A 24,824-nucleotide genomic window follows, 5' to 3' on the forward strand; every position below is an offset into this window, starting at 1 on the left:
TCCTCGGGTCCGTCCGGTCCCATGAAGACCTCGGATACAGTAGTTCGTATTTTTCTGACCACTAGATGGTAGCATTACATTACTGATGCCTCGTAAGCACTCCCCATGTTATTTGTGCTCGTTCATGCTTATTGAGCAAGCCGTTCCAGTGTTTGTGCTTTCCTTGTGCTGAATTAGGGAGCATCCAATACTGACAAAGGGGCTTGGGAATGTGTCTATATGTTAATATGTAGAACAGAAAGGGTTAAACCTTTCGCTGTGACAGGTACACCGCAGTTTACTTCCTTCATGCACGTGAACAACATTGCAGATATCATGAGCACCAAATGATGCTCCTAGTGTGAATTGCTCTGATTTAAGACAGGGCAGTGGGGGCATTTACAGATGCCATGTGCGACAGACACTGCCCTTTAGGCTGCAGGGTTACTGCAGCTTAACTGAAAGGCACCTTCAAAACACATGGTGCATGTGTATACACCCATGTGCGTTATATATATATATTCAAATTTATTGTACGTTATCATAATCCGTTCCTCTACATTTTTATGAATGATCTGAATATTTTACTGGGCAATATGAATAAAAAGAATGAGAAACTAAACAATGCTGTATTTACAATCCTGACCCTGTTTTTCTTGCCGTGGTATTTGTGATTTTAAGCAGGTCAGGTCTGCGTTGCAAACAGTCTTAGCTGCTTTTTTGTATTTCCAATTCCACCTGAGAAAAGAGACCTCTAATCCTGCTGAATGTATTGATCATCTCTTCCATAAACATCTGGATATCTCCTCGGATTGTAAACCCCTTTGCCAAGCGTACAGCCTTGTGTTGGAAAACCACCCCCTTCTCTGTACAGCATTGTACTGCACAATTAATACAGTGGCTGCATAAACTGTGCTTCAGTGCAAGTGATTCTTGTGCTCACTTACACTTTGTTTGTCATTGGCTAGTTTTCCAGTCCTGGGACTTCTGAAGGAATTGGGAAGAGCCAAAAAAAGAAATCATTGTAAACCCAGCTTCCGTTTTCCCCTTTTGTGTTTTAAGAAGTAGTGACTTCCAGGCCAACTCCAATGAAACTCTGGCAGCTATGAACACTCAGTGCTGAGGAAGCATAACGATATCTCCTATTGTTCGCTCACTGTGTTTTTTTTTTTAAACTGTCAGAATGATGAATTGCATTTACCAAGTGAGAGCTAAAATTTAATTCAGCTGTTTTTCGTCAGTGTTTCTACTTTGCAATAGAGCATGTGTAAGGATGCGATTTACTGCAGGAGAATCTAAATGAGATTCCTTGTCTTGTCTGTCTGTGTGTTAAACTGGTTGAGTGCACTGCCGTATGTGTAATTAAAACTGTACGCTATAGCACCAATGCAGTTATTTAAGATTGGTAAGAGCAGTACTTAATTAATCAACTTCTATAAAGCTGAGGGTGGTTTGCCATTCTCACAGAAATCCCTTGTAATTTATGGTAATGCATTTGATAATGCCTCAGAGTGCATGTGTTAACTAAGGGTAGATGACTGGAGTGCTCATAATTGTTATTGTACAATGATAAATATAGCTAGGTAAGTCTGAAATCCTTTGCAAGCCTTTGCAAACTCTCAGGGTTTAATTCACAATTAAAAAAGGGGTGGTTGATCCAGGGAGCTCAGTGCACGGTAGAAACTGCTGTGTCTAATGGAGCTGTGTCCTGAGGTCAGAGTGAACATATTATTTGAAAATGACATTTTGGGCTACCTGAAACCGGTCCTTTGCATTAACTCACACTCTCTGCCTATAATAATGTTGTGCTAATAAGGGATAGCTGTGAATTCTAGTTTGACAGAAGGGCTGATAGTATAGCGGCTGCTTATGATTCGACGTGCAAACACAAATGCTAACTCTGAAGTGAGGTCAAAAGAATCGAAATGCAGAATTCTAGAACGTTCGGGTGAGGCGTTCCGAAGAAGAATGCGGGTTCAGGCTCAGTCCTGCTCTCTGAATGTTTGCAAGGCTGGGATGGGGGGTGAAGTGAAGGGTTAATAATATTCCGCTCGTTTCAGAAGGGAAACTAGTTTTCCGGTTGCACTTGCAGCACCAAATTCAGCACAATGACAGCCTTTTTCTGCAAATACAATAAACCCATAAAATAGGGACAGAATTAGCCTTTCTCCCTCAAAGGGGGGTCTTCTGCGGAAGTGGGGGTCCGCAGATCAGCCAGGCTGTGTCTGGGAGCACTGCCTGATGAATTAAGACTGCGGGCCATACCGAATCTGTATCGGGCAAAACTAAACGGGTTAAATCAGAGCAGTTGTACTTCATGTTCTTTGTTTGTTTGTTCACATTAAAACGAGTTCCTGTGTAGGGTTATTAAGAGGGAGGGAGGGAGAGCTCCGTTTCCTCCTCTGTTACATGTCAGCAGGCGGAAAGGGCTCGTTTAGCTGGTAAAAATAGAAGTACTATTGTAAGCAATTTCTCAAAGCCTATAAAATAAAAATAAAAGCAGTGTGAGGCACCGACCTTACACTGCTTTTATTTTATTTATTTTTTTAATATGATTTTTTTTTTTTTCTGAAATTTAGTAGTTGGCAATTTGTGTTTTTTAGCATTTTCTCCCAATTTAGAATATCCAATTATTTTTAGGCTCAGCTCACCTCTACCACCCCCTCGCTGACTCGGGAGCGGCGAAGACGAACACACGCTGTCCTTCGAAGCGTGTGCCGTCAGCCGACCGCTTCTTTTCACACTGCAGACTCACCGTGCAGCCACCTCGGAGCTACAGCGTCGGAGGACAACGCAGCTCCGGGCAGCTTGCAGGCAAGCCTGCAGGCACCCGGCCAGACTACAGGGGTCGCTGGTGCGCGGTGAGCCGAGCCGTTCCGGTACCTCCAGATTTGGGGGGCGACACCACTGGTTGAAGTTGAATTGAAGTGGGAAAGCTTTGAGGATCCAGCCTGCTGAGTTACAGTGCAGTACACTGCAGACAGACAGCCTCTTACCCCAGAGCTCTCATTAGACGCTGGTGTCTAGACAACACAACCCCAGCAGGTTGTCAGCTCCACGACCGACTGATTTTCAGCTCATACAGATGTTCTATTTGATTGGTCCGCAATATCACGGTTCGGTATTTTCTACTGGTGTTCTTATATGTGTGCATGTGAAGTAAGAAAAAAATTAAATCCTGCATCTCTATCAGCAGAACTAGCTGATGCTTTGTTATAATGCTGATGTATAGTAACACAGACCATGCCAGCTCTTTTACCAAATGTGCTATGAATGGAAAATCATAAAATGTGTAATTTAAAACAGCCTTTAGTAATATAAATCACTACAACTCTATAGTAGCTGATTGATTTTCTAACATAAGTGAGCTCTCAAGGCCAACCTTAGACTTCCAGAGCGTATATATGTGTATGGAAACATTTTTAATGCACAAACACAAAGCATAACCACGGCTTATTCAGGCTCTTGCCTATTAAGTTGATAATGACTCCTCCGCTCTAGCGAGTCGGAAGGTCCCGATCCCTGGATCTCGGGGCTTTGTCACTCCAGCGCGTACTGCAGTCTACACTCAAGGGGCTGAATAGAAGAGGTTTGCAGAAGGAGCTGGAAAAGAATGGCAGCAATTCCACCCGAACAATGGTTGCGCGCAGCTCTGAGAGGTTTCGGCTTGTGTGTGAGAGTGGATAGCAGCTAAGAAGAACGTGTGTGCTCCCGGAGTGAGAGAACGAATAGAAGCATTCAGAGTTTCCGTAGCCGCAATTCCGCATTTTATTTCCACAATTCTAATTCACATTTTTATGTGTTTTACATCCCTGTGCCTGGTTTATGATTTTTTATTTTCTTCGGTCACGGTGTGTGGAACAGTTATCTCTCAACATATTACTCCAGGGGCTTCGGTCCTTACACTGGTTACCAGTGAGTTATCCAGTTGATTTTAAAGTTGCCGTAATATTTCATGGATTAAGGCCATCCTATCTCCAAGAACTACTAACTCCGCCTAGTCCTATTCTTTCATTGAGATCAGAAAATACAGAACTCTTAGTTTAAAAAAAAAAAAAAATCCTCTTAAATCAGCTGGAGCCGCAGTTTTTTGCTGTCGTGCTCCTCGTTTGTGGAACTCTATTCCGGCTGACATTAGGCAGGTTCAAACATTGGATTCTTTTAAGTCTAAATTGAAAACGTGCTTTTATGTAATTGGTTGTAGCTGGAGTGTATTGTACATATGAGCACTGTTTTGTTTTTTTAACTTTACAGAGCACTCTGGGATGTATTGTATTGTATTGTATTTGTCTGTATAATGCACATTGGGCAACTTCTCATATATATATATAATTTCATAATGCTGCTTATTGACAAAATATCTTATTATTTATTATTATTATTTATTTTCTTAGCAGACGCCCTTATCCAGGGCAACTTACAATTGTTACAAGATATCACATTATACATTATTTCACATTATACCGATATCACATTATTTTACATACAATTACCCATTTTATGCAGTTGGGTTTTTACTGGCGCAATCCTAGGTAAAGTACCTTGCTCAAGGGTACAACAGCAGTGTCCCCCACTGGGGATTGAACCCACAACCCTCCGGTCAAGAGTCCAGAGCCCTAACCACTACTCCACACTGCTGCCCTAAATATCTCTATTTATTTTAAATGTGTGTTGGGAAAGACATAATTGAGCTGTATGCATTTATTAATGTTGTATCCTAGCCAGCCAATTAATCTCCCAGTGTCCTTGAAATGAATAAGAACCCTTAGTTGAAGCCTGGGAAGCTCATCGTCTCTGTATTTCTCTTCTAGGACATCGACTGGGTCCAGACAGAGAAGCACGTGTTTGAGCAGGCCTCCAATAACCCCTTCCTCGTCGGCCTTCATTCCTGTTTTCAGACAGAGAGCCGGTGAGACGTCCTTTCTTTACAGTCCACGCTGACTCCTCAATGTAAAGCTGCAGCGCTGATACGACTGTCTAGGAACTAGCCGCAGGAGAGAGCTCAAGAGAGCTGAAGAGACAGGCAGGCGAGACGAGGGAGCCTTAGGGCTACACAGAGTCAGGGAACTAATGGGGAGACTGGTCAGCTTGCGTGGGGAATGGACTGAATGCAGTCTTTCACAACACTGAAACATGATCAAATTGACATTTTGACAAATGCTGAATGCTACCATAAACAGCATCGCTACAGTGTGGGTCAGAACTCCTCCCAGGTTACATTTGCTGCTTTATTTTAAAAACCCACTACTGTGGTCTTCGTGGCAACAAATTTCTGCTTTTCATTTGTTGTGTGGCCTGCCTTCAAGGGAGTGAGATTAGGACTAGACACCTTTTTAATAGTCACTGGTGTACTGGCAAGCAAGTTTCTTCTTGGACATTGAGGAATGAATGGGCTTCTGGGATAACTGGAGGGTGTATGTTTGTTTAGGTTACTACACCCTATACCAGTATGCATGTCTAAATGCACAAACATTCATTGATTGGCTCAGTGCATTGCATGCTATTTTTTGGGTTTGTTTTGCACTCTTAAAGCAACTAAGACATGCCACTTGAATAAGAGTGATACCACAGCGCGGTTAAACCAATTGCAAGTGTAAATTACAATGAGATTCCCGTTACTGCTGCCAGAACAATTCCCCCACAACAAGCTCTGCCTCTAGTTAATTACATTTTCCATCCTCGCACAACAGCCTTGTCCCAATTCCCCGTGGCAGTAAAAGGTAAAATATGAAGGCTTAACATGACCCTAGAATAGTTAGCAATAAAACGAAGCACAATACAGGTTGTGGTACTGTCCCTCGCGATTTTGCATTTTCATTTTCTAAGCAATTGCTTTCTCTGTCTTTTTTATAGCATTCAATGAATGGGCCCAGCCCCCTTGTTTTCAGTTAGTAATAATAATATAAATTCAGATCGCTGCAGTGAGTTTTCAGTGCATTTTACTTTAAAAACAACAGTACTTGCAGCCCTCTTGAAAACCATTTACTGTAGTAGTTTTTTTGTAGCCCTCCTTTCATAACCTCTGATGAATGTTGAGTAAGTTTCTTTGTTCTGTTTAGATTGTTCCTGGTTATTGAGTATGTTAATGGCGGTGATCTCATGTTCCATATGCAACGGCAGAGAAAGCTTCCGGAGGAGCATGCACGGTAAGAGGCTGGTTTGATTCCTATCTTCACAATGAGAAAGGGTTCGAAAGGTACTGGAGCTTGATGCTGATGAGCCTGCACTTTGTGCTCAAGTGTGCAGTAATGCACACTTGCAGCTCAGAAATGATTTAAGTAGCAACATTAATTGTTAATATTTCTGCTTTGAACTTCCATTAGCTACATACAGTAGGTCTCAAATGTGCAGTTTTGAAAAGAAACGTATTTTCTAGCAAACGTGTATTATATTTTTGTTATAAAAACATTTAACAGTCCTCTTCCGTGTTGTGATGTCTGCAGTCATTCGGAGTGGTTCGTTCTGCGGTTACTCAAATATGTTTTTCTTTATAAATCTGTGTCATGATTGTTTGACGATGAGTTCAGGAGCCGATCCTCGGGTCCATTTGCCTGCCGCAGGCATATGCAATGCAGGCTAGATCTGCCAGTGTCTTTATATGGTATAGAGTGATTGTAAACGTCACGAAAAGGAAAGGCCACAGTGAAGCTACTGTTATTCTTTAGTGATTTAAGCATGAAAGTGCTAAAGCAGCGCAGTGATGAGGATCAGCTGATGCTAGAGGCAGGGACACTGCCCGGTGCTGGTTAACCCCCCCCCCTGCTTATCAATGACAGCTTGCAGCCCTTAGTGATAATCCATGCCTCATCCTATAATCACCGTGCATGATCCCGCAAATAAAAATTCACACATTTCAGTGAGGTTCATTTTGAGCCTGCTGCCTTCGTTGGGTCTGGCCAGTAACCTGTATGGCCGGGGTTGGGGGCTGGATGTGGGGTGCATCCTTCCCTCTGGTGTAAAAGTCAACCAGTGCCTCAACATGGTGTTCAGAGGAGCCAGTGATGGTCGCCGAATATAAAAATCCCAATATAGGTCAATCCAAATCTTTCTTAAGCTTTTCCTCCAGGCAAACACATTGTCCAGCACATTACACTTTAAGAGCATTGACGGTTGGTTGATTCAGCGTTTTTAAGATGTGTTTCGCACCTTTTGGACGCTCAGCCAAGGCCAATTGAATCCATTCCCCTAGCATGCTGATATCTGTTGTGCAGTGTGCAAATCGATCTACAGGCTGACTTACAGGGAACACTGTTTATGACAAGGTTATTAGATGGCAGAAACATTAATTAAGAAGTGAAAAGGCATTGAAAGTGAAATATGTTTTAATATACTTGGGTTAGAACCCAGTTCTTTGCATCCATTCGCTCCTGTGTAACTGCATGGGAGTACTGCGCGTGATCTTCCTAGAGTACGCAGTTCTGTTTTCTGTCCTATAGGTTTTATGCAGCTGAAATTTGCATTGCTCTAAACTTCCTCCATGAGAAAGGGATCATCTACAGAGACTTGAAACTGGACAACGTTCTCTTGGACTACGAGGGACACATCAAATTAACAGACTACGGGATGTGCAAGGTGAGAGAAAATCAAGGGAATGAATCACCCCCGTGTCTGGTAAATGGAACAGTAGGGCTGGCTAGTCCAGTTGAAGAAGTAAACTGTTCACATGCCAGTCCAAAAGCAGTGTTTTAAAGATCACATCCGATTACATATATATAATTAAATGTCATTTGTATGTTCGGCTATTCTGGTAAAATATTTCATACGAATAAATCCGCTGTTACCCCTGAATGCTGTTGATTTCCTTCATGCACTGTGACAGGCCTGTGCTCAAGTGTGTACAGCTGCTTATATCTTGGTAAGTAAATGTGTTAAACAGGCTGTCATTCCCATATTACTCTCCATAGGAGGGTATAAGACCTGGTGACACTACAAGTACGTTCTGTGGGACGCCAAACTACATAGCACCTGAAATACTCCGGGGAGAGGATTATGGTAAGCTGCTAATGGGTTGCCTGTACACATGCAGAATATATAAAACCAGACTTTAGTAGATATGCAAAGGTGACAATAACACCCATTTCTTTAAAATCTCCATCTTTTGAAATATCTGTATGCCTTTTTCAACCCTATTAGGAACTGTACAGAAAGATAACTGTAATGTAACTAAATCAATCAGTCCAGTGTCTTGTGCGGAGTCATAAAATAGAGAATACTGCATGGGGTAGTGTGTGAATTGAATGCCCACCCGAGGGGTGGGATGCTGCATTATCCAAGCATCCCAACCCCATGGGGATGGGCATGGACTTGTCATTTATCACACAGTTGTGTGCTGCTTGTTGTGGGGGGCCACGCTCTATTGCTGGTTGCTCCCCTGTAATAACCTTGTATTGTGTAATAAGCACGCTAATCGCTGCTGGGGTCACTGCTGTAATCCTGCTTGTTCCGGGGGTGGCCAGGTTTCAGTGTGGACTGGTGGGCTCTGGGGGTCCTGATGTTTGAGATGACGGCTGGAAGATCCCCGTTTGATATCATCACGGACAATCCTGACATGAACACAGAGGAGTACCTGTTCCAAGGTTTGTGGTGCATGGAGGTGTTCTGGGTTGAGGATGGAGGAGTGGGGGGGGGGGGGTAAGAAGGCACTCTTGATCCCTGATGAGTAACGCTGATTGCTTACAGAACAGCATTATACAGGCCCCGTAATGCCCTGCACTGATGCTCTGTAGTTGTTGTTTTTGTTGCCTATGTTAGTTTAACTCAATTACGGTTCTGTCTGGATCTTGCTAGTGTATGAAAAGAGCAGGTGCCTAGCTGTGTCCAGCTAAGTTTAAGGCGGTAGTGTGGTGGGAACTATTCCAGGACCTGTGCTGTATAGTGTAGTGCAGTGTTCCAGGACCTGTGCTGTATAGTGTAGTGCAGTGTTCCAGGACCTGTGCTGTATAGTGTATTGCAGTATTCCAGGACCTGTGCTGTATAGTGTAGTGCAGTGTTCCAGGACCTGTGCTGTATAGTGTATTGCAGTATTTCAGGACCTGTGCTGTATAGTGTAGTGCAGTGTTCCAGGACCTGTGCTGTATAGTGTATTGCAGTATTTCAGGACCTGTGCTGTATAGTGTATTGCAGTATTTCAGGACCTGTGCTGTATAGTGTAGTGCAGTGTTCCAGGACCTGTGCTGTATAGTGTATTGCAGTATTCCAGGACCTGTGCTGTATAGTGTAGTGCAGTATTTCAGGACCTGTGCTGTATAGTGTAGTGCAGTATTCCAGGACCTGTGCTGTATAGTGTAGTGCAGTGTTCCAGGACCTGTGCTGTATAGTGTATTGCAGATTTATGGTTCGAGGTGAGTTACAGAGGCACATTGCTGTCACTGGTCCAACTTCAAAACATTTATCTTGTATTCCTAACAGAACCTTTCCTGCTTACACAGTAGACCGTAGATCACGAGCGGCCAACCCTGGTCCTGGAGAGCCACAGGGTCTTCTGGTTTTCGTTCCCCGAGTTCTCAATTACTTAATTTGAACCCATTATTTTCTTAATTGGTCAACACAAACCAGGACCAGGGTTGACCTGTAGATGAGGTTTTGATAGAAATTTGCCTTTTTATTTTAGTTAAAACATTTTTTTTTTTTTGTTAGTTGTCCCTTTTCTCGTGCAAGAACAGCCGATTGTGAACAGCAGGCTGGCTCTAGAATAGACATACTTGAAGGATAATGCTGCTATCCCTGTTGTAAATACAAGCTTTACAATACTGTTTGTCTCTTTGCAATATGTGTGTTTTTATTATTTTATTTTTTCTTCCTTTTCAGTTATTCTTGAAAAGCCCATTCGCATTCCAAGGTCTCTTTCTGTCAAGGCTGCCAGCATTTTAAAGGGCTTTTTAAATAAGGTAAGTCACGAGTTTGGCATGCTGTCTCCTCAGAGTACACCTCCACATGAGCAGGACACACAGAGCAGGGGGCTGGGGGCATTATCACATTAACTCTACCTAACAAAGTCTCATTTATTGGCAAGAAGAAGAGATCCTTTCTCTCACACATTCTCACAAATTGTCTGCCTGTGTTGGTTGGCTGAAAACAGCAGGGGTTTGCAGAAACTGCAGTTCTGACAGTCAACCACTGGGTGTCATGTGTTCTGTACAAAATTTCCATTCTGAAAACTCCCATTTACTGTAGCACCAATGTAAATATAAGCAACTGCCGTGTGAGTTACAGTGCTGGGAAATGAGCGCCTAAACTAATAGAAACAAAAACATGCATTTTATTAAAAGTAAAGTTTAAATCTCCTGTCCCTAGTCGGATAATTAGTTTAATTGTTGCTTTGTATATACTGTACTGTCCTCAATTCTATGAGTCAGTGGAGGAGTGAGTCACTGCTACAGTTTATTTTCTTCTATGTTGTTATTGCAGAAAGCAAATAAGCTGCTTGGCTACATATAACACACAACATTGTTTATTTAAAAATGAGTCATTTTTAATATTATCTATACATTTTACACCTGGAGACTTTGCCATTTCATATACAGTCATCTTAGCTTGTTGCCTTAATTTATGATCCGCCCCAGCATAGATAATGAACACGTCTGTGTCAACATGTTTTAGACAGAATTGTACTCATCATTTTTACTCACTGTAGGAACATATATTCTTGCGTGTACACTGCTCTGTATACAGCTATGGACAAAAGTGTCGCATCACCTACAATTTTAGGATTGAGACGCAATTAAAAAACAATATATATATATATATATATATATATATATATATATATATATATATATATATATATATATATATATATATGAACATAGTTTAGAACTTATTTTATATCATGTAATCAAAGGAACTACAAAATGATATTGCAAAAGTCTACCGGAAGCCATAATAATAGTACAGTATTTCATGTTAGATTTTGAAAATGTCAGTTTTTCATTGTGCATGTAATTCAATATGTTAATGTAACATTATTCAGCAGGTTTCATTCGACTTTATGAAGCAAAATTGTTCATTCTACCTGGTGGTGCAAAACTTTTGGCCATAGCTGTACATGCACACACAATATGCCCATTCTCCACTATTTGATTTATACCAGTAAGTGCACTCCTCTTCTAGTTGAGAGTGGCTTCTCCTCACTTAGTCATATTTTAAGCTAAAAGGAGGCTTGAGTTGTTTTATATTCATTTTGAAAATTAATTATTCTAACAAACGGATGAGGCTGCTTAAGAGGCTAGAGAAATTTGACGACCTCCAGATGCTCCTAGGCTACAGACGGAGGTGACTTATAATACCAATCAAGGATGAAAAATAAGACTCCTAGTGCATTGCAGTTTCACCCATTCCAGGTTTTAATACAAGCTTGATCAGCCACAGTGTATAGTCGTCTTATTAAACTCCTAGTAAAACTGCTATGCAATGGGAGTCTTACTTCCATCCTTGCCAATGGAAGACCTCCTGCAGCCAGTCTGAGTTGCAAATTCTAAAGCCGCAGGTCCTTTTTATGCACTTTTATGTTTTCATCTATAAAACATGTCGCCTTTCAGATTATCCTTCTTTCATTCGGGTTTACAGGAGTTGCATAATTTATTAAAACCGGAGGAAATTAAGATGATATTGCAAAATAAAATCCATGTGATTTTGTTGGACCGAACCAGCTTGTTTGTGTTCCACAGGACCCTAAAGAAAGACTTGGGTGCCAACTGCAAACAGGATTTTCAGATATCAAGTCGCACACCTTCTTCCGCAACATAGACTGGGACCAGGTAAGAGGCTGGGCTCTAACCGAGAGAAAGGAATTGACACTAAGGCTGAGGTGCAAGCCACGTGAGTTTAGATGCAAGGTCTCACCATAATGCCATGTGCTCTGTGGCTTATGAAAGGACAATTCTGTAAATCTCCCAAAGCTATTAACAAGCAACTAAGAAGATTCAATTAGGGAATCAAAGGCATGACTACGATCTTGGCTGTTTTGTGACATTTTAATCATGTTTCCTTTCATGATGCCAAATTGCATTTTGGTGTAGACCTTGAAACAATGTTTTAAACAAATGGATATCCCTGTACACTTTCTTCCTTTCTGTGGGTCAAAATTGCAAAAACCTTGTTGAAGCAACACTCCTTTAGAACGGACCGAGTTACAAGAGGTGCCTGCATGAACCGCCAGGGCTGATGAGTCTCCTGTCTTGTAACTCCATGAGCACGGACTGAGCACTGATCCGGGGTCTCCCGCATTCCTCATGGATAGAGTTGAGTGAAAAGACTTCTATGCAATGGAAAAGTTTCCATGCAACACAAGTTTGACGGATGTTGGCCGTTCTTTCCCAGCAAGCCTTGCAGATAAGGTAGCATTGTTTACAAAACCAAGAATATTAAAAGCACAGAAAAACCCAGATGTTGTTGCCCAATCGTCACTTGAGTGGTCAGTGTTGTGACGTACTTCCACCCAGCCCGCTTTGGGAAAGGGTGTGGGGGAAGAAAATCGTGGGCAGCTCAGATTGGCAGCCAATGGGGGATGGCTAAATGAACATGGAAACGCAGCATCAGAGGCAGCAGGGTTTTCAACCTGGGAAGAGTGGTGCATGGAAACGAGGTATTCTTGACAATCACTACACTGATGAAGCAGATATGTTTTTCATTTACAACAGAGTTCCAGTATACAGTGTGTGTCCACTGTCACTGTTTACTTTAATAGTTTTAAAAGATGACTCAAAGAGAGTTTGTGGTTACTTGGTTTTAATTTATATAAAACGTTGAACCAAGAAGTATCATGCGAGCACGTCATTGTATATAAAACTCAAAAACAGAGAACAGATTCATTAGGGTTTTTTTTTTTTTTTTTTTTTTAAAGGTTCCAATAAAACTCTTTGGGGATATAGAGATGATACACTATGAATGTTAATGGAGTTCTGTAGTAGTTCTACATATGTTTTTTTTATGGCCATAACCACAGCACGGCCATGTACGAACATGGAGTATTCTGTTAATAGAAAAAGTACAAAGCATGGGAAATAAAGTATGTTTTAAACCTAAATTAACAGCGACTTGAGAAGTGTTTATCCGATGTTAAAGTGAAAAAAGGGTCAGGGAGTTGTTGCATTGAAAACAATATATACGGTTTAAATTGGAGGTTAATTATCTTTTTTTTTTTTTAAATCAAATGATAAAGTTAATACGTTGGGTGTCTCTTCTAGAAGACATGTCATCTCGTGCATTTTGTGCATCTCAAAGCCAAGCTATTATTGCACAATGTATTATTATGAAATCACAAAAATGGATATTGTAATGTACTCGGGTACCACAAAAAAAAAAAAAAAGCTTTGAATTGCACCTTGTGTTCAATGCAGGGGATGGCATCTGCACACAGAGATTTTAACAAATCCGGAACAGAGATCAAACATGGGATTTATAAGAGAGAATTCAGCTCCTTTTAAGCGTTGCTTGAAGGAAAGGGTTAATCTCATCCGTAGCTTGGACGCGACTGCAATGCTTTCTCAAGCTAAATGAGTTGTGTGGGCAGCCGTTTGTGAAATAAGCCCCCAAATAGCTCCCTTGTACTTGTCACATACAGACCAGCACAGCTTGCCCTTTTAACCTGAATTGTTTAGGCTGTTGTGTAATTGGTACAGCGATACATGTAGATTTTAAAACATGATTAAAAAGGAAGCATCGGCAGTAAATGTTTATGGTTTGTATTAAACTAAAAAGCTGGTCTTCAGCAAAGGTTTTCGGTCTGAAGTGAGAATATATTTGCCCAGTGCTGAGATTGTCAGACTTGTCCGGGCTCCACGGTTACCATGAAGAGAGGGGAAATGACAGCGGAGTGTTTGGATGTGAATTAGGCATTTGCTTTCCTGTGTGCTGGCAGGGTAGATGGAGTCCTGTGGAAATGAGCGCAACAGCAGAGGAGGAACAGCTTCGAGTGGTGCAGCTGGATCAAGTGATTACACACTGCAGCAGCAACCTCGCAATTAGAGGCGTTAGACTGTGCACTGCCATCCAAGTAAAACTTTTATAATGAAGCTTGGATACTTATCAAGGGTGTGCAAAAACCAATAGGAATGAATGAATTAAAAAAATAAACATGGTCTCTGAAGAGTTTTGACGCTTGTCTCGTCCTGGTGATTTTTGTTGAATACTGTCTGCCAGCTTGGTTTCCCTGTATGTCCTTCATCTAGGGCACAGAATCGAATCTGAAGCCTGCAGGCATCCACAATGTGACTGTAAGGAAAGCCCTAACATGTGTACTAAGTCAGACCTCTTAAGGTGATGGATAGATACCTGGCAGTGATAGATATCTCCTGGCGATCCATGGAGTGCTGGCGGCTCAGCTGGTAGTAAACTTTCCCCAGTCAGCAGACCAAAGGTTCTAGTCATACATATTCCTAAATTCTTAGCAAAGCTCACGTACCATCTTCAAATACTCCCAGCCTGCTTCAACCCTCAGTGCCACACCAGACACTGGTCCCGTCTGTCCTACATGTTATTACAGATACCGTGACTCTTGTGGTTGAAAAGTTAGTGTCCTGAAAAGAAGGCTTTGTAGCTGCATGAAATACCCTTGTACCATCGAAGAAGCAAGTCTATGGGTTAATGCAGCAGAGACAAAACTGGCTAATTTGCGCTGTTTTCTATTGGGCGTTGCAGCGATCTGCTGCTGAGAAATCAAAGCAATATTTTCCAAAAGATAGCAGCTCATTTAAACTGATAGAGGACGGTGTTTAAATACCCAGCAAAACAAATGCAATTTACAGGGATTTCACTGCAAGAGACTTATCAATGTCTTTTTTTTTTTTTTTTTTTTTTTTTTTTTTTAAATGTAGGCTGACTTGTCACCCCGCTCCTGAAATTTGTCATTGTGAACTCATGTTCTGTTTCTTTGTGTTGGGCCTTCAGCCATCCTGATACCGTAGTGGCTCTGCTCCGTGGGGAGCCTGGACGTGCTTGCCAGTGGAAACACGGAGTCTCTCCCCTTGGCCCGTGGCGCACTGGGAGATGTCAGCAGGCTGAGTGCAATGCCTGCAGGACTCCTGCCATAAATAATAAAGAAAATGGTCTTTAATGAAAGCCAGTCTGACTAGCGCGAGACAGAGACGCAGGGTTTCGGGCCTCTTTCTCTCAGCAGAAGTCAGCGCTGTCTACACACTTTTTACAGTACTTTTAACCCTTTAAGGCACCCCTGTTGGAACTGCTTATACAAGCGTCTTACAAGAAATTCTCTTTTAAAGTAATTGCAATGTTCTGGCAGCAGAAATCTCAGTAGGATTAAAGGTAAATGATATCACCTTAAAAGGATTATATATATATATATATAATATGAAGAAGGACCTCCACCTTCTTCAGATATTATGGATATGTATATATCTCCTTGACGAGACTGAGTCAGTAATCCTGGAAAGAGTTAAAGACCTGTGTACGACAATTGTTAATTGAAGCTGTCTCGGAGCGTTGGCTGCATTATTGAGCAGTCCCTGCACCTGTGTCAGACGGGGGGGATAGTTAACACGCAGGGATGAGAAACTGTGAACAGGAAGCCAGCTCGGTGAGCCTGCACTAATGTCATCATCTTCATGCCTCCCTGCTTCATAGACACAACTCCAGGCTGTGATTGTGTTCCAACCCATTGCACCACCTGTGGCACCGCGCAGACAGCACGGTCGGGGTAAAATAAAAAAAGGCCGGGGGTAGGCAAACCATAATTATTCTCTTGATCTGGTGACGTGAGTAATTTTAATATTGAGGCGAGGTGAATGGATTTGTTTCCGTGCATCTTGCAGGTCTCACTTGCAGACATACTGCGTGATGCCAGTTGCTTGTGCCTGGTGGAGGCTGTGTCATCAAATAGCTTTAGTCCGATGCAGACGCTTTAGTCTGATGCTTAACTCTGTGTCACTTTAAAACTGATGCATAGGTACTGTACTGTACATAATATTCGCCAATACAATATATACATATAAGTTTGGCCTCAATGTAAAATACAATTATATGCAATATCTAGGAACTAATTAGACAGCAATATTACATTGCACCTAGGCTGAGGAAGAACTAAGAAAAAATGCAGACCTTTCTCACATTTTAATTTTGATATCATTTCAAATTGAGTGCCCCTAAAAAACAGCAAGATTGCAGTGTCCTTCTTGGAGACCAGTTTGAAAAAGATGAGATACAATTACTGTAGGTTTCGATAGCTTGATAGGTTGCGAAGCCCAATTTTTAAACCCAAAAAGAAAAATGACATCCGTCTAGCTGTGTGGAGGGGAGGGGAATATAAAAGGTTTCGATATAATAAAATAAACTGGATTACAAAACAATTTTCCAGTTCCCTAGTTTCTCCATTTGGAGACTGATGGCTGGAGAAAAGAACAAATGTACCCTGTGATTGGAAGCGGATTGAAAAGGTATTGCTCATTAAGGGATGACAGCAGACCACCGAGGCTGACAAGCCAGGGAAATTTAGCCTCTGACCTGCGATGTCTGCTCCGCCAGGCTCCTACCTCATCACACAGGAAGGGGCTCCCGGGATCATTAACTCAGAGCAGCACCATCATTCCGGGACAAGCGGCAGGGTGATCCATTGACAGATTTAGGCTAACCTTTCTTAAGACACCCTCGTAATGGGAATCCCTGCAAGAACGGCTGAGCAGACACAGACACACGACAGGCTCCGCACGTGAAGCACGGCTTTGAATTCAAGTCTCTTCTCTGATTACTTCATTTCCTTCTGCCGGGGAGGATTTGAATCTGAAACGTGGCAACATGACTTTGCAAGGCTGTAGGTTGTCTCGAGGTGATGGAGAGATGTGTTAGCTGATGGTAAAGCATTCTATTGCAGCTTGAATTAAACTGCCTGAGCTTCATACCCTAATTTTTAAATGTAGACAGCAAACTGTATACAAAACTTTTAGCTAGGCTTCACTGGCAATGACTGTAAATACATTTTATATAGCAGGCAATCATTTATATTTGTCATATCCTGGTGAAATATAAAAAACTTAACTGCAAAGTCTTGGGAACTGATTTACAGATACTCTTTAGCTGGCATGTTTACTTCGAAACACATTTACAGTGCAGAATTGCATAGTTTATTATTATTATTATTATAATTATTATTATTATTATTATTATTCATTTCTTAGCAGACTCCCTTACCCAGGACGACTTACAATTGTTACAAGATATCACATTATTTTTTACATACAATTACCCATTTATACAGTTGGGTTTTTACTAGAGCAATCTAGGTAAAGTACCTTGCTCAAGTGTACAGCAGCAGTGTCCCCTACCTGGGATTGAACCCACGACCCTCCGCTCAAGAGTCCAGAGCCCTAACCACTACTCCACACTGCTGTATATGTGTTCAATTGAAAGTTAAATGCTTTCGTTGGCATACACTTTACTGTGGCTCACTCAAACAAACATGTACTTTATAAAGATAAAGATAAAAAAAAAAAAACCAGACAATAAAGAAATGTCTCCGAGTCTTACAGATCAAATGCTCTTCTTGATTTATAACAACTGTGCAATGCAAACTCACGCAGTGTCAAAGGGCTTGTGTGTGATCTTTTTAAAATCAAACCCCACGTGTCGACTTTGAAAACAAATTCTTTTTTTGTTCATTTTAAGAGTTGTTTTAAAGTGCCTCTCCTTGCTCCAGGGTGCGATCCGGGGACGTTAGGGCTCTTGCTATTACCCCACCTCCTCCAGTTACTGCACAGAATAGGAGACCTGCAGGCACTGCACCGCAGTGTCAGAGTGCACAAAAAGAGGAGCTCCTTTGGTATCGCTCCAGCTGTAGAAGCGAACAGGAAATGCACTCCGCACTGTGTGTGTGTGTTTTAAAGGAAATGCACTCTGCTCCATCTTTGCTTGCGCAGCTCTTAAGTGCATTTGAGTGTTCAGTACTGAGACACTAAAGCATCAGAAAGGGTTGTGCAGAAAATTCAGTTTCACTATCCTTTTAAAATTCTTTCCAGTTGGCCACTGGCAATACCGTGAATGTATCAGTGTGCATAATTTGGTTTTGGACTTGAATCGGTAGAAAAGGGGTTAATGTTCCCTGTGTTTCAAGTTTGCTGTTCTTGAAGTGCATTTCCGTGTAGCCTACACCACAGCAGGGATCAGTAGAGTCTTGATAAAGCCCTTTTTATCGCAGGATTTCACAATAAGATCCACAATGAAGAGAACTGTTCTTTCACGGCCGTCCATTCAAACCCACATTTCAAACTCTTGCATCTGTTCTGGAGGAGGTAGTGGACGGTGCTTTTATTAAAAAGCTGATGGTCAAGGAAACGTACTGGGGTAACACTTCCCACACAAAGCAACCTGCTTTTTGATCAGTTAACCCATTAAGTACCAATTATTTTTTTTTTTTTTGGAAAAAAAATTAATAAAAATCAGAACACAAGCTGTAATTTTTGATACATTCTAAATCAATATTTCATCACGAAAATAATCTCAATCCTTCATTTTGGCTACAAACTGCTGCGTCCTAATTTTGAGGACGGTCAAATCAGACCAGTGAAATTTCAGTCCCGCTTCTTGTTGGCTATTCTTTCATACTTTCCTCTACAGCTTTTGATCCTGTTTCTCAAGCATCTCTATTTCCTGTCTTTTTAATATCATTTTGTTTTAAATGTATTTGCCTTCAGTTCCCCAAATGTATTGATTTAGCAAATAGGTTATTTCATACAGGAACTCATGAGTAAATCCACAGCTGGGGACTGCTTAGCTTAGCATTCAGTTTCTGGCCTGGAAAAATATTCCAATTCTTTTCTCAGTAATGCCCATTTCCCACTTTTTTCCTTGGGGTAAAATGATTCTATTCGGATAACAAGACAGCATTCGTATTCCTATTTTATTTTTCTGTTTTAATCCTCTGGATACAAGACTCTATATAAAGCGCTTGAAGACAATGCCTTATGAAAAGCGTTACATAAATGCAAGATGTTGTTTGTCAAAGTTTTTTTGCCTGCCTGTTGAAATCTATTGAAAGAAATCAATAACAGACGGGGGTGTTTTCTAGGGGAGGATCAAGGCCTGTCTGTGAAACAGTGTGGGGAATTGATTCAGTAACAGAGGAGTTTCTTCAGTCGTATGTGCTTTTAGTTTGGTATAAACACAGCCTTCCTGGGTTTTTACAAATCAAGGACTTTGAAAGGTGTTGTATAGAAACGACATTGCATTGTATTTTGCCCATCTTAAGCTGTGCTTCCATGCCAGACGCCCAACATATCTATCGTGAATGTGATCAGATGTCCAGTGAGCGCGTGATGAATTGGAACTTGAATCTGTCATGCACCTTCCGCAGTGCCGGTTGCGTGATGCCATCTTTAACCTGTTGTTTTTGCAATGTTTTAGTGGACGGATGTTACTGCTGTGTTGTAATTGGTGTCGTGGTTGCTTTAGCCTGCGCTATCCTGTTATTTTGGCATCTGAGGCACAGGTGTATTGGAAAGTTGCGTCAGGATTCTGTTGTCTCTGTTGTCAATCCTCTGCTAAATCTACTTAGAAGTGATGTGACTGATCACAGCAGGAGTAAGTCTTGCCTGAGTCTGTTTTGTTCACTATTAAGAATTGCACTTGCAGATGTGGAGGAGAAAAAATTTAATTTGACGGGGGCCTTATTGTTCAGACTTGCGGTTCCTGATCTTTTCAGTATTCTACCTCACTGAGGTGGAGTTCAGAAACCCAGGATTCTACTGTAAGAAACCTCGACCTTCAGATTTAGAAACAATACTAAAGGGTGATTCGCTTTTGGAAACCTGGAAGAGCAGAGGTGGAGGGGTCTCTGCAGAAAACACATGCTTGGGTTGAGATCTTCAGAAGTCATGGGTGTAAATCATATGCTTTTTTTGCGTTGTGTGTTTTTATAGGAAGTAGTAATCGTGTGAAAACCTTTGACTGTGACTAATATCACTCTGCGAGTTGGCATATAATATTATCCCCTTATCTGAGGGTCAATGGAGAACCGAAACTCCTAGATGCATTAACCACAACCATATTTTAAACTTTCTCACAGTGGTAATAAATGTAGCGTGTTGGGAAATACTGTACAAGGGATAAACCGCACTGGAAAAGCAAGGGCCTCAAACGGCCACAGTCCGAAAAAACAATCTGGGAGGTCATAAAGAAAAAGAACCTGTCTAAAGATCCAATTCCGGAGGGTACTGTTCCGAACCGGAATATATGGGTATTTCCTTCTTACTGTCCAATTGTGTGCAAGGGACAAAACTGGGAGAACTTGCTTCGTACCAGTTCAATGCAAGATTTCACAAGTTGGGGAAACTTGAATGTAAAACTCATGGGGAAAAATAACTCGACAAAGCAGGCCAAGCTAACCGAACGAATATGATTAATATAATTCCCATATCCGTCACTATTTGATTAGTTTTCTTTTTGCAAAGAAATCATTTCATTAAATGGACAAACTCACAGTGCCTCGTGTAGTGCAATAATCCCACATCAAACTTGAAATATTCAAACAGGATTGTAGTCTCACTAAGCAAAAAAAAAAAAAAGAGATTAGCTTGTGATTAATATATTCGGGTACATAAACTATTTGAAATAAACCATCTCTAAATTTGAAATGATGCTGTTTTGCTTTTTTGTTTGTGGTGCTGCTGTTGTGTAAAAATCCTAAGGATTTTCTTGTCCTCGCAAAAAAAAAGACCCCATGTGAATTGTTTTGTGAAGTTCCAACTGAATCCTTAAGTAATTAGGAATCTGTTGCATCTCTCTCTCGTGCTCTCTCTCTCTCTCGCGCGCTCTCTCTCTAAATTGGTTGTTGTTTTGCTTCAGTGAGAGTGTTCCACTTGATCCACTTACTAGCAGCATTTCCCGCAATACCACTTTGTGCATCTTGTTTCCCCCCCTGCCTGTGACGCAAGCAGGAGACTGTTATTAAATTACTACCTGTTTTTAAGAACACAAGGTTTTCTTGTGCTGTTTTTTGTTTTGTTTTGTTTACTTGCTTGGGGACGGGGGGGGGGGGGGGACGGACTTGTGTAATCTTTTCAAATTGAGCACAAGTGAAAGAAAAGGACGTGTAGCATGAATAGCATACATATTTGCTTTCAAAACAAGGATTGTACATTTGTTTTAAGGGTTTCTATAAATCTTCTTTTTTAAAAGGCACTCCAGCATAATAGAAATGGCGTGCTGTTCAATAGCTTTGGTACATGTTTGCCATTCACCAAAGCCAGTCCATACTGAAACTGCATGCATAGGGGCTTGACGTTACTTGTAGTTTTATGTAACCCTTGAGTCACTGCGTGTGTAATTGTATGAATGGATATCGAAACCCTTTTTTTTTCTTCTCTTCACAGTTGGAGAAGAAGCAGGTGACTCCCCCATTCAAACCGCAGAGTACAGATGACTATGGTTTAGATAATTTCGATACTCAGTTTACCAACGAACCGGTGCAGCTAACCCCAGATGATGAGTAAGTGTACTTTTTAAAAAATGAATCATCTTTTGGTGAATTTAGACGGTTCAGGCAGGTATCACTGTAGACGTATATATTTTTTTGTTTCACCCAAGGCATTAACAATGCAGATTGCTCACACCACTCAGTATCCCAATACATCCAGTTTAATTTCACAGACCTGTTTTCGATCAGTGCATACCACAAAGGACTATAAAACACTGTAAACTGCTTTAATTCTATCGGATAATTTACAATGATTGTCTTGACTGTATTCACATTTTACAAAAGTTATACATAGAAAAAGATAACTTCACCTTAAGCCGTTTTGGATGTGATACCCTCAACCACACTAAAAATGACACATTATTTTTCCTGGAGTAATAAAAACGATAACTGTAGCTAAGCAAGTTCCTAAAAGAACCTTTATGCCTTTAGGAACTTGGGAATTGGCAGGCTTGCACACTGCTAAATAACACACTGCTCTCTGCAATGAGCTTTGTATATTCTCATGGCAGAGAAAACAAAAACTGACAAAACAATAAAAAGCAGCAAGATTACGGGGCTCAGCTGCAAGAAATTTAAACACAGCTGTTTTAGCAATGAATGCATATTTTATATACAGTATGAAACATTAAAGTTGTAAAACCAGAGCCCTCAAAATCCCTCCACTGCAAATCCAGGACCTCAATTATAAAATTCCTACAAGAAAAGCAGAAAGCCTACATTATTAGTTTAAGATGTATGGCAGTTGTAGATTTCAGCTGGATCCCTAAGGCGGCATTTTATATGCCACTCTGGTATTGCTGAGAAGCCAACAGGGAATGCTTTAAAAGGTATTGCACACTAATTGCAAAATCTGTCATTGCCTTAACCATTGGTTTATATTTTATGCTTTGTATTTTGTGATCATAGTACCCCTTTGCACACACACAAACACACACACACACACACAATAGCAACTTTGCAAGACCTTTATTGTGTATTGTAGGGTAATGTGCAATAGCGAGAAAGGAGGTTTAACCCACTAGTGAGGGAGACATTCATAAAACCCACTTCTGCCTGTGGCTCTTCACGTCCGAATGTCTTCCTCCCTTATTCAGGTGTTCCACTACAGGCTACTTGAGCAGCTCCTAACATGTCAGCCTTTGCAAAACAGCTCAATTTCTCAGCAACAAATAAACTCAAGGTGCATTGCATAGTTCCATAACAAAGAAGAGACCCTGTGCACTAGCATTACATCCATCATTGAGAAACATTGTCCTGTAGGAGATTGGATTTCTAGAAGCGTGCCTACAGTATGTTAAGAGGTGCATTTAGTTTATAAAAGGGTTACAGCAGCTAGTAGCCCACTGTTCTGTTCATTAACACAAAAACAGAGGCTGCCTTGCATGTCACTCTATTGCATGGGTAACAGACCTAGTTAAGTCGCATACATAACATGGTAGTCAACCCTGTGAGTATCTATGTTCTTTTAAAGAAAATAAAACACTTTCTGATAACCCTGTTCACTGGTTGGAAACATGCAGTTCAGTCCGTGGAGCCTGAATAACAGGTAATTTGAACAGTGCTGCAGAATATCAGTCTTACCAAGCCTTTGTGTCTCTGTGTGGCGCTGGCCATTCAGGTGTTTTAAACTTTATTATGTCTGGTCGGCTGCTTGAACTTTTACACCCTGTGCGTACTTAGTTTTCAAATCTGAAAGCAATCGCATTTCTTTCAGGTTGATACGTTTTGAATGAATTGGCAGGTCTTTTGTAGAAAGCTGGGGAGTGTGGTCACATTGCACTGACATTGCTGGTATACAATAACAGCTCATCCTTTTCTTGCAGAAAGTTCATATTAATATGTAATGTTTACACTTGTTTTTGAATAATCTAAAATAATTGCATATTGAGATTAGCTACATTTAATGGATTCAGGTCAGTTTCATGGCTATAAAAAAACAAAAAGGGACTCCAATCCAATCTCACTTCTCGTAGGTTTTGAAAAGCCTTGCATATTGGAGTAATTTTGCTTTAAATCAGTTTTCATGCTTTGTTGCTAAATACAAACATACTCTCAATGCAAACCGCTGGGCGTTTCTGGCATTATGATAGTTTGTGATTTAATACACGAACATACCACAGCATACATTTCCAAAAAAAAAAAAAGACTTGGCTTTTGGTCTATAAAGGCTTGGCTACAAACCTGGCATCACCCATTTCAGATTTACTGTTCGTTATGGTAAGCAGGACATCAAGTAGTAGGAAATGTATTTAAAACAACATCTGACTTAAAGGCAAAGTGAATATATACATATATTAGGTTGTGCAAATGCACAATAGAAAATAAGGTCAGAAAAGCACAATTTGAAAAAACATTAAAACTGCATCTTCATTATTTAAAAAAATAAAAAATAAATTGAAATTTTAAATTCCTTAGAGATTAAGAGGTGTATCTAAACTAAAGATGTTATTTGTTATTCAAATATCCAGATTCTACAATAAAGAAATGTTGGATTCAAAGGGTTTTGTATGAACAGTATGTTAATGCTAATTACAGTGATTCCCCTAGAGAGTATAACATGAAAGACTGTTCTGAGCAATATAATAATGTTACTGAATACCATTCATAGTAAAGTCCTTTTTTTTTTTTTTTTTTTCAATCTCTTGAATTGTAGGTACAATTTCTTTTTTTTTTATTCTTAACTTAATCTAAAAATACATTGCTTCTTATAACGATAATCGTAGACATATACAAGATCCGCACACTGAACACTATGAAATGTGGCAGGGGGAAAAATGCACTAGTTTATGCAAAAATAGAGAGCAATCTATTTTATACAAAAGTGCACTTTCTGGCTAGCACCTTTGACCTGTACTTTTTGTATAAAATAAATGACTCCAGTTTTGCCAAACGTTGCAAATTATTTTTGCTGCCACATCTCAGTGTTCAGTGTGTGGACCTAGTGTACAGCCTGTGTGATCTGCGCACCTTCACTACACTACCCGCTGGACGCTACCGTCTAAGGCTCAGTAAATTGCTACGTGAGATTCTTATATTCTGTTGATAGAAATTCATTCTTGGCTTCAATCGGGGATTTGATGTTGGCAGCACAAGACTTTGCAGCATGTCAAAAAGCACTCTTTTCATGAAAGCTTTTTTCACTTTTGAAGAATGAAGGAGACATAGAGAAGCAAATGCCTTTTGTTTGACTGGTTTCCAAATGTGGCTATTGAAGAAAGCAAACCATTGCTTGTTGGGGTCAGGCTACACACACACACGCGCGCACACACACACACAGTCCCTGTGCCCTAGCCCAATAGCTAGGAAAAAGGGAGGACATTTCTTAATGTCACAGACACATGACTTCATCAGTTTCCAACTGTGCTTGTTAATATCAAGGTGTAGGAAACAATTTTGCTGTTCTCCTTCGGGGGGAGTGGTGGGT

General features: G+C 40.8%; 1 protein-coding gene across 6 annotated transcripts in view; it reads left to right on the forward strand.

Annotated features, from left to right (window-relative positions):
* Positions 1-24,824, forward strand: part of LOC117425545 (protein kinase C zeta type) — a 92,373-nt gene that overhangs the window by 62,449 nt on the left and 5,100 nt on the right. For all 6 annotated transcript variants that reach the window (XM_059002717.1, XM_059002716.1, XM_059002718.1 and 3 more), the window contains 8 exons: positions 4,791-4,888; positions 6,039-6,125; positions 7,416-7,551; positions 7,884-7,971; positions 8,436-8,555; positions 9,787-9,866; positions 11,646-11,735; positions 21,294-21,409. In XM_059002717.1, the coding sequence (XP_058858700.1) occupies positions 4,791-4,888; positions 6,039-6,125; positions 7,416-7,551; positions 7,884-7,971; positions 8,436-8,555; positions 9,787-9,866; positions 11,646-11,735; positions 21,294-21,409 (815 nt within the window). The remainder of the gene's footprint in view (positions 1-4,790; positions 4,889-6,038; positions 6,126-7,415; positions 7,552-7,883; positions 7,972-8,435; positions 8,556-9,786; positions 9,867-11,645; positions 11,736-21,293; positions 21,410-24,824) is intronic.

Source organism: Acipenser ruthenus, chromosome 27 (genome assembly GCF_902713425.1).
Source record: "Acipenser ruthenus chromosome 27, fAciRut3.2 maternal haplotype, whole genome shotgun sequence".
Lineage (NCBI taxonomy): Eukaryota > Metazoa > Chordata > Actinopteri > Acipenseriformes > Acipenseridae > Acipenser > Acipenser ruthenus.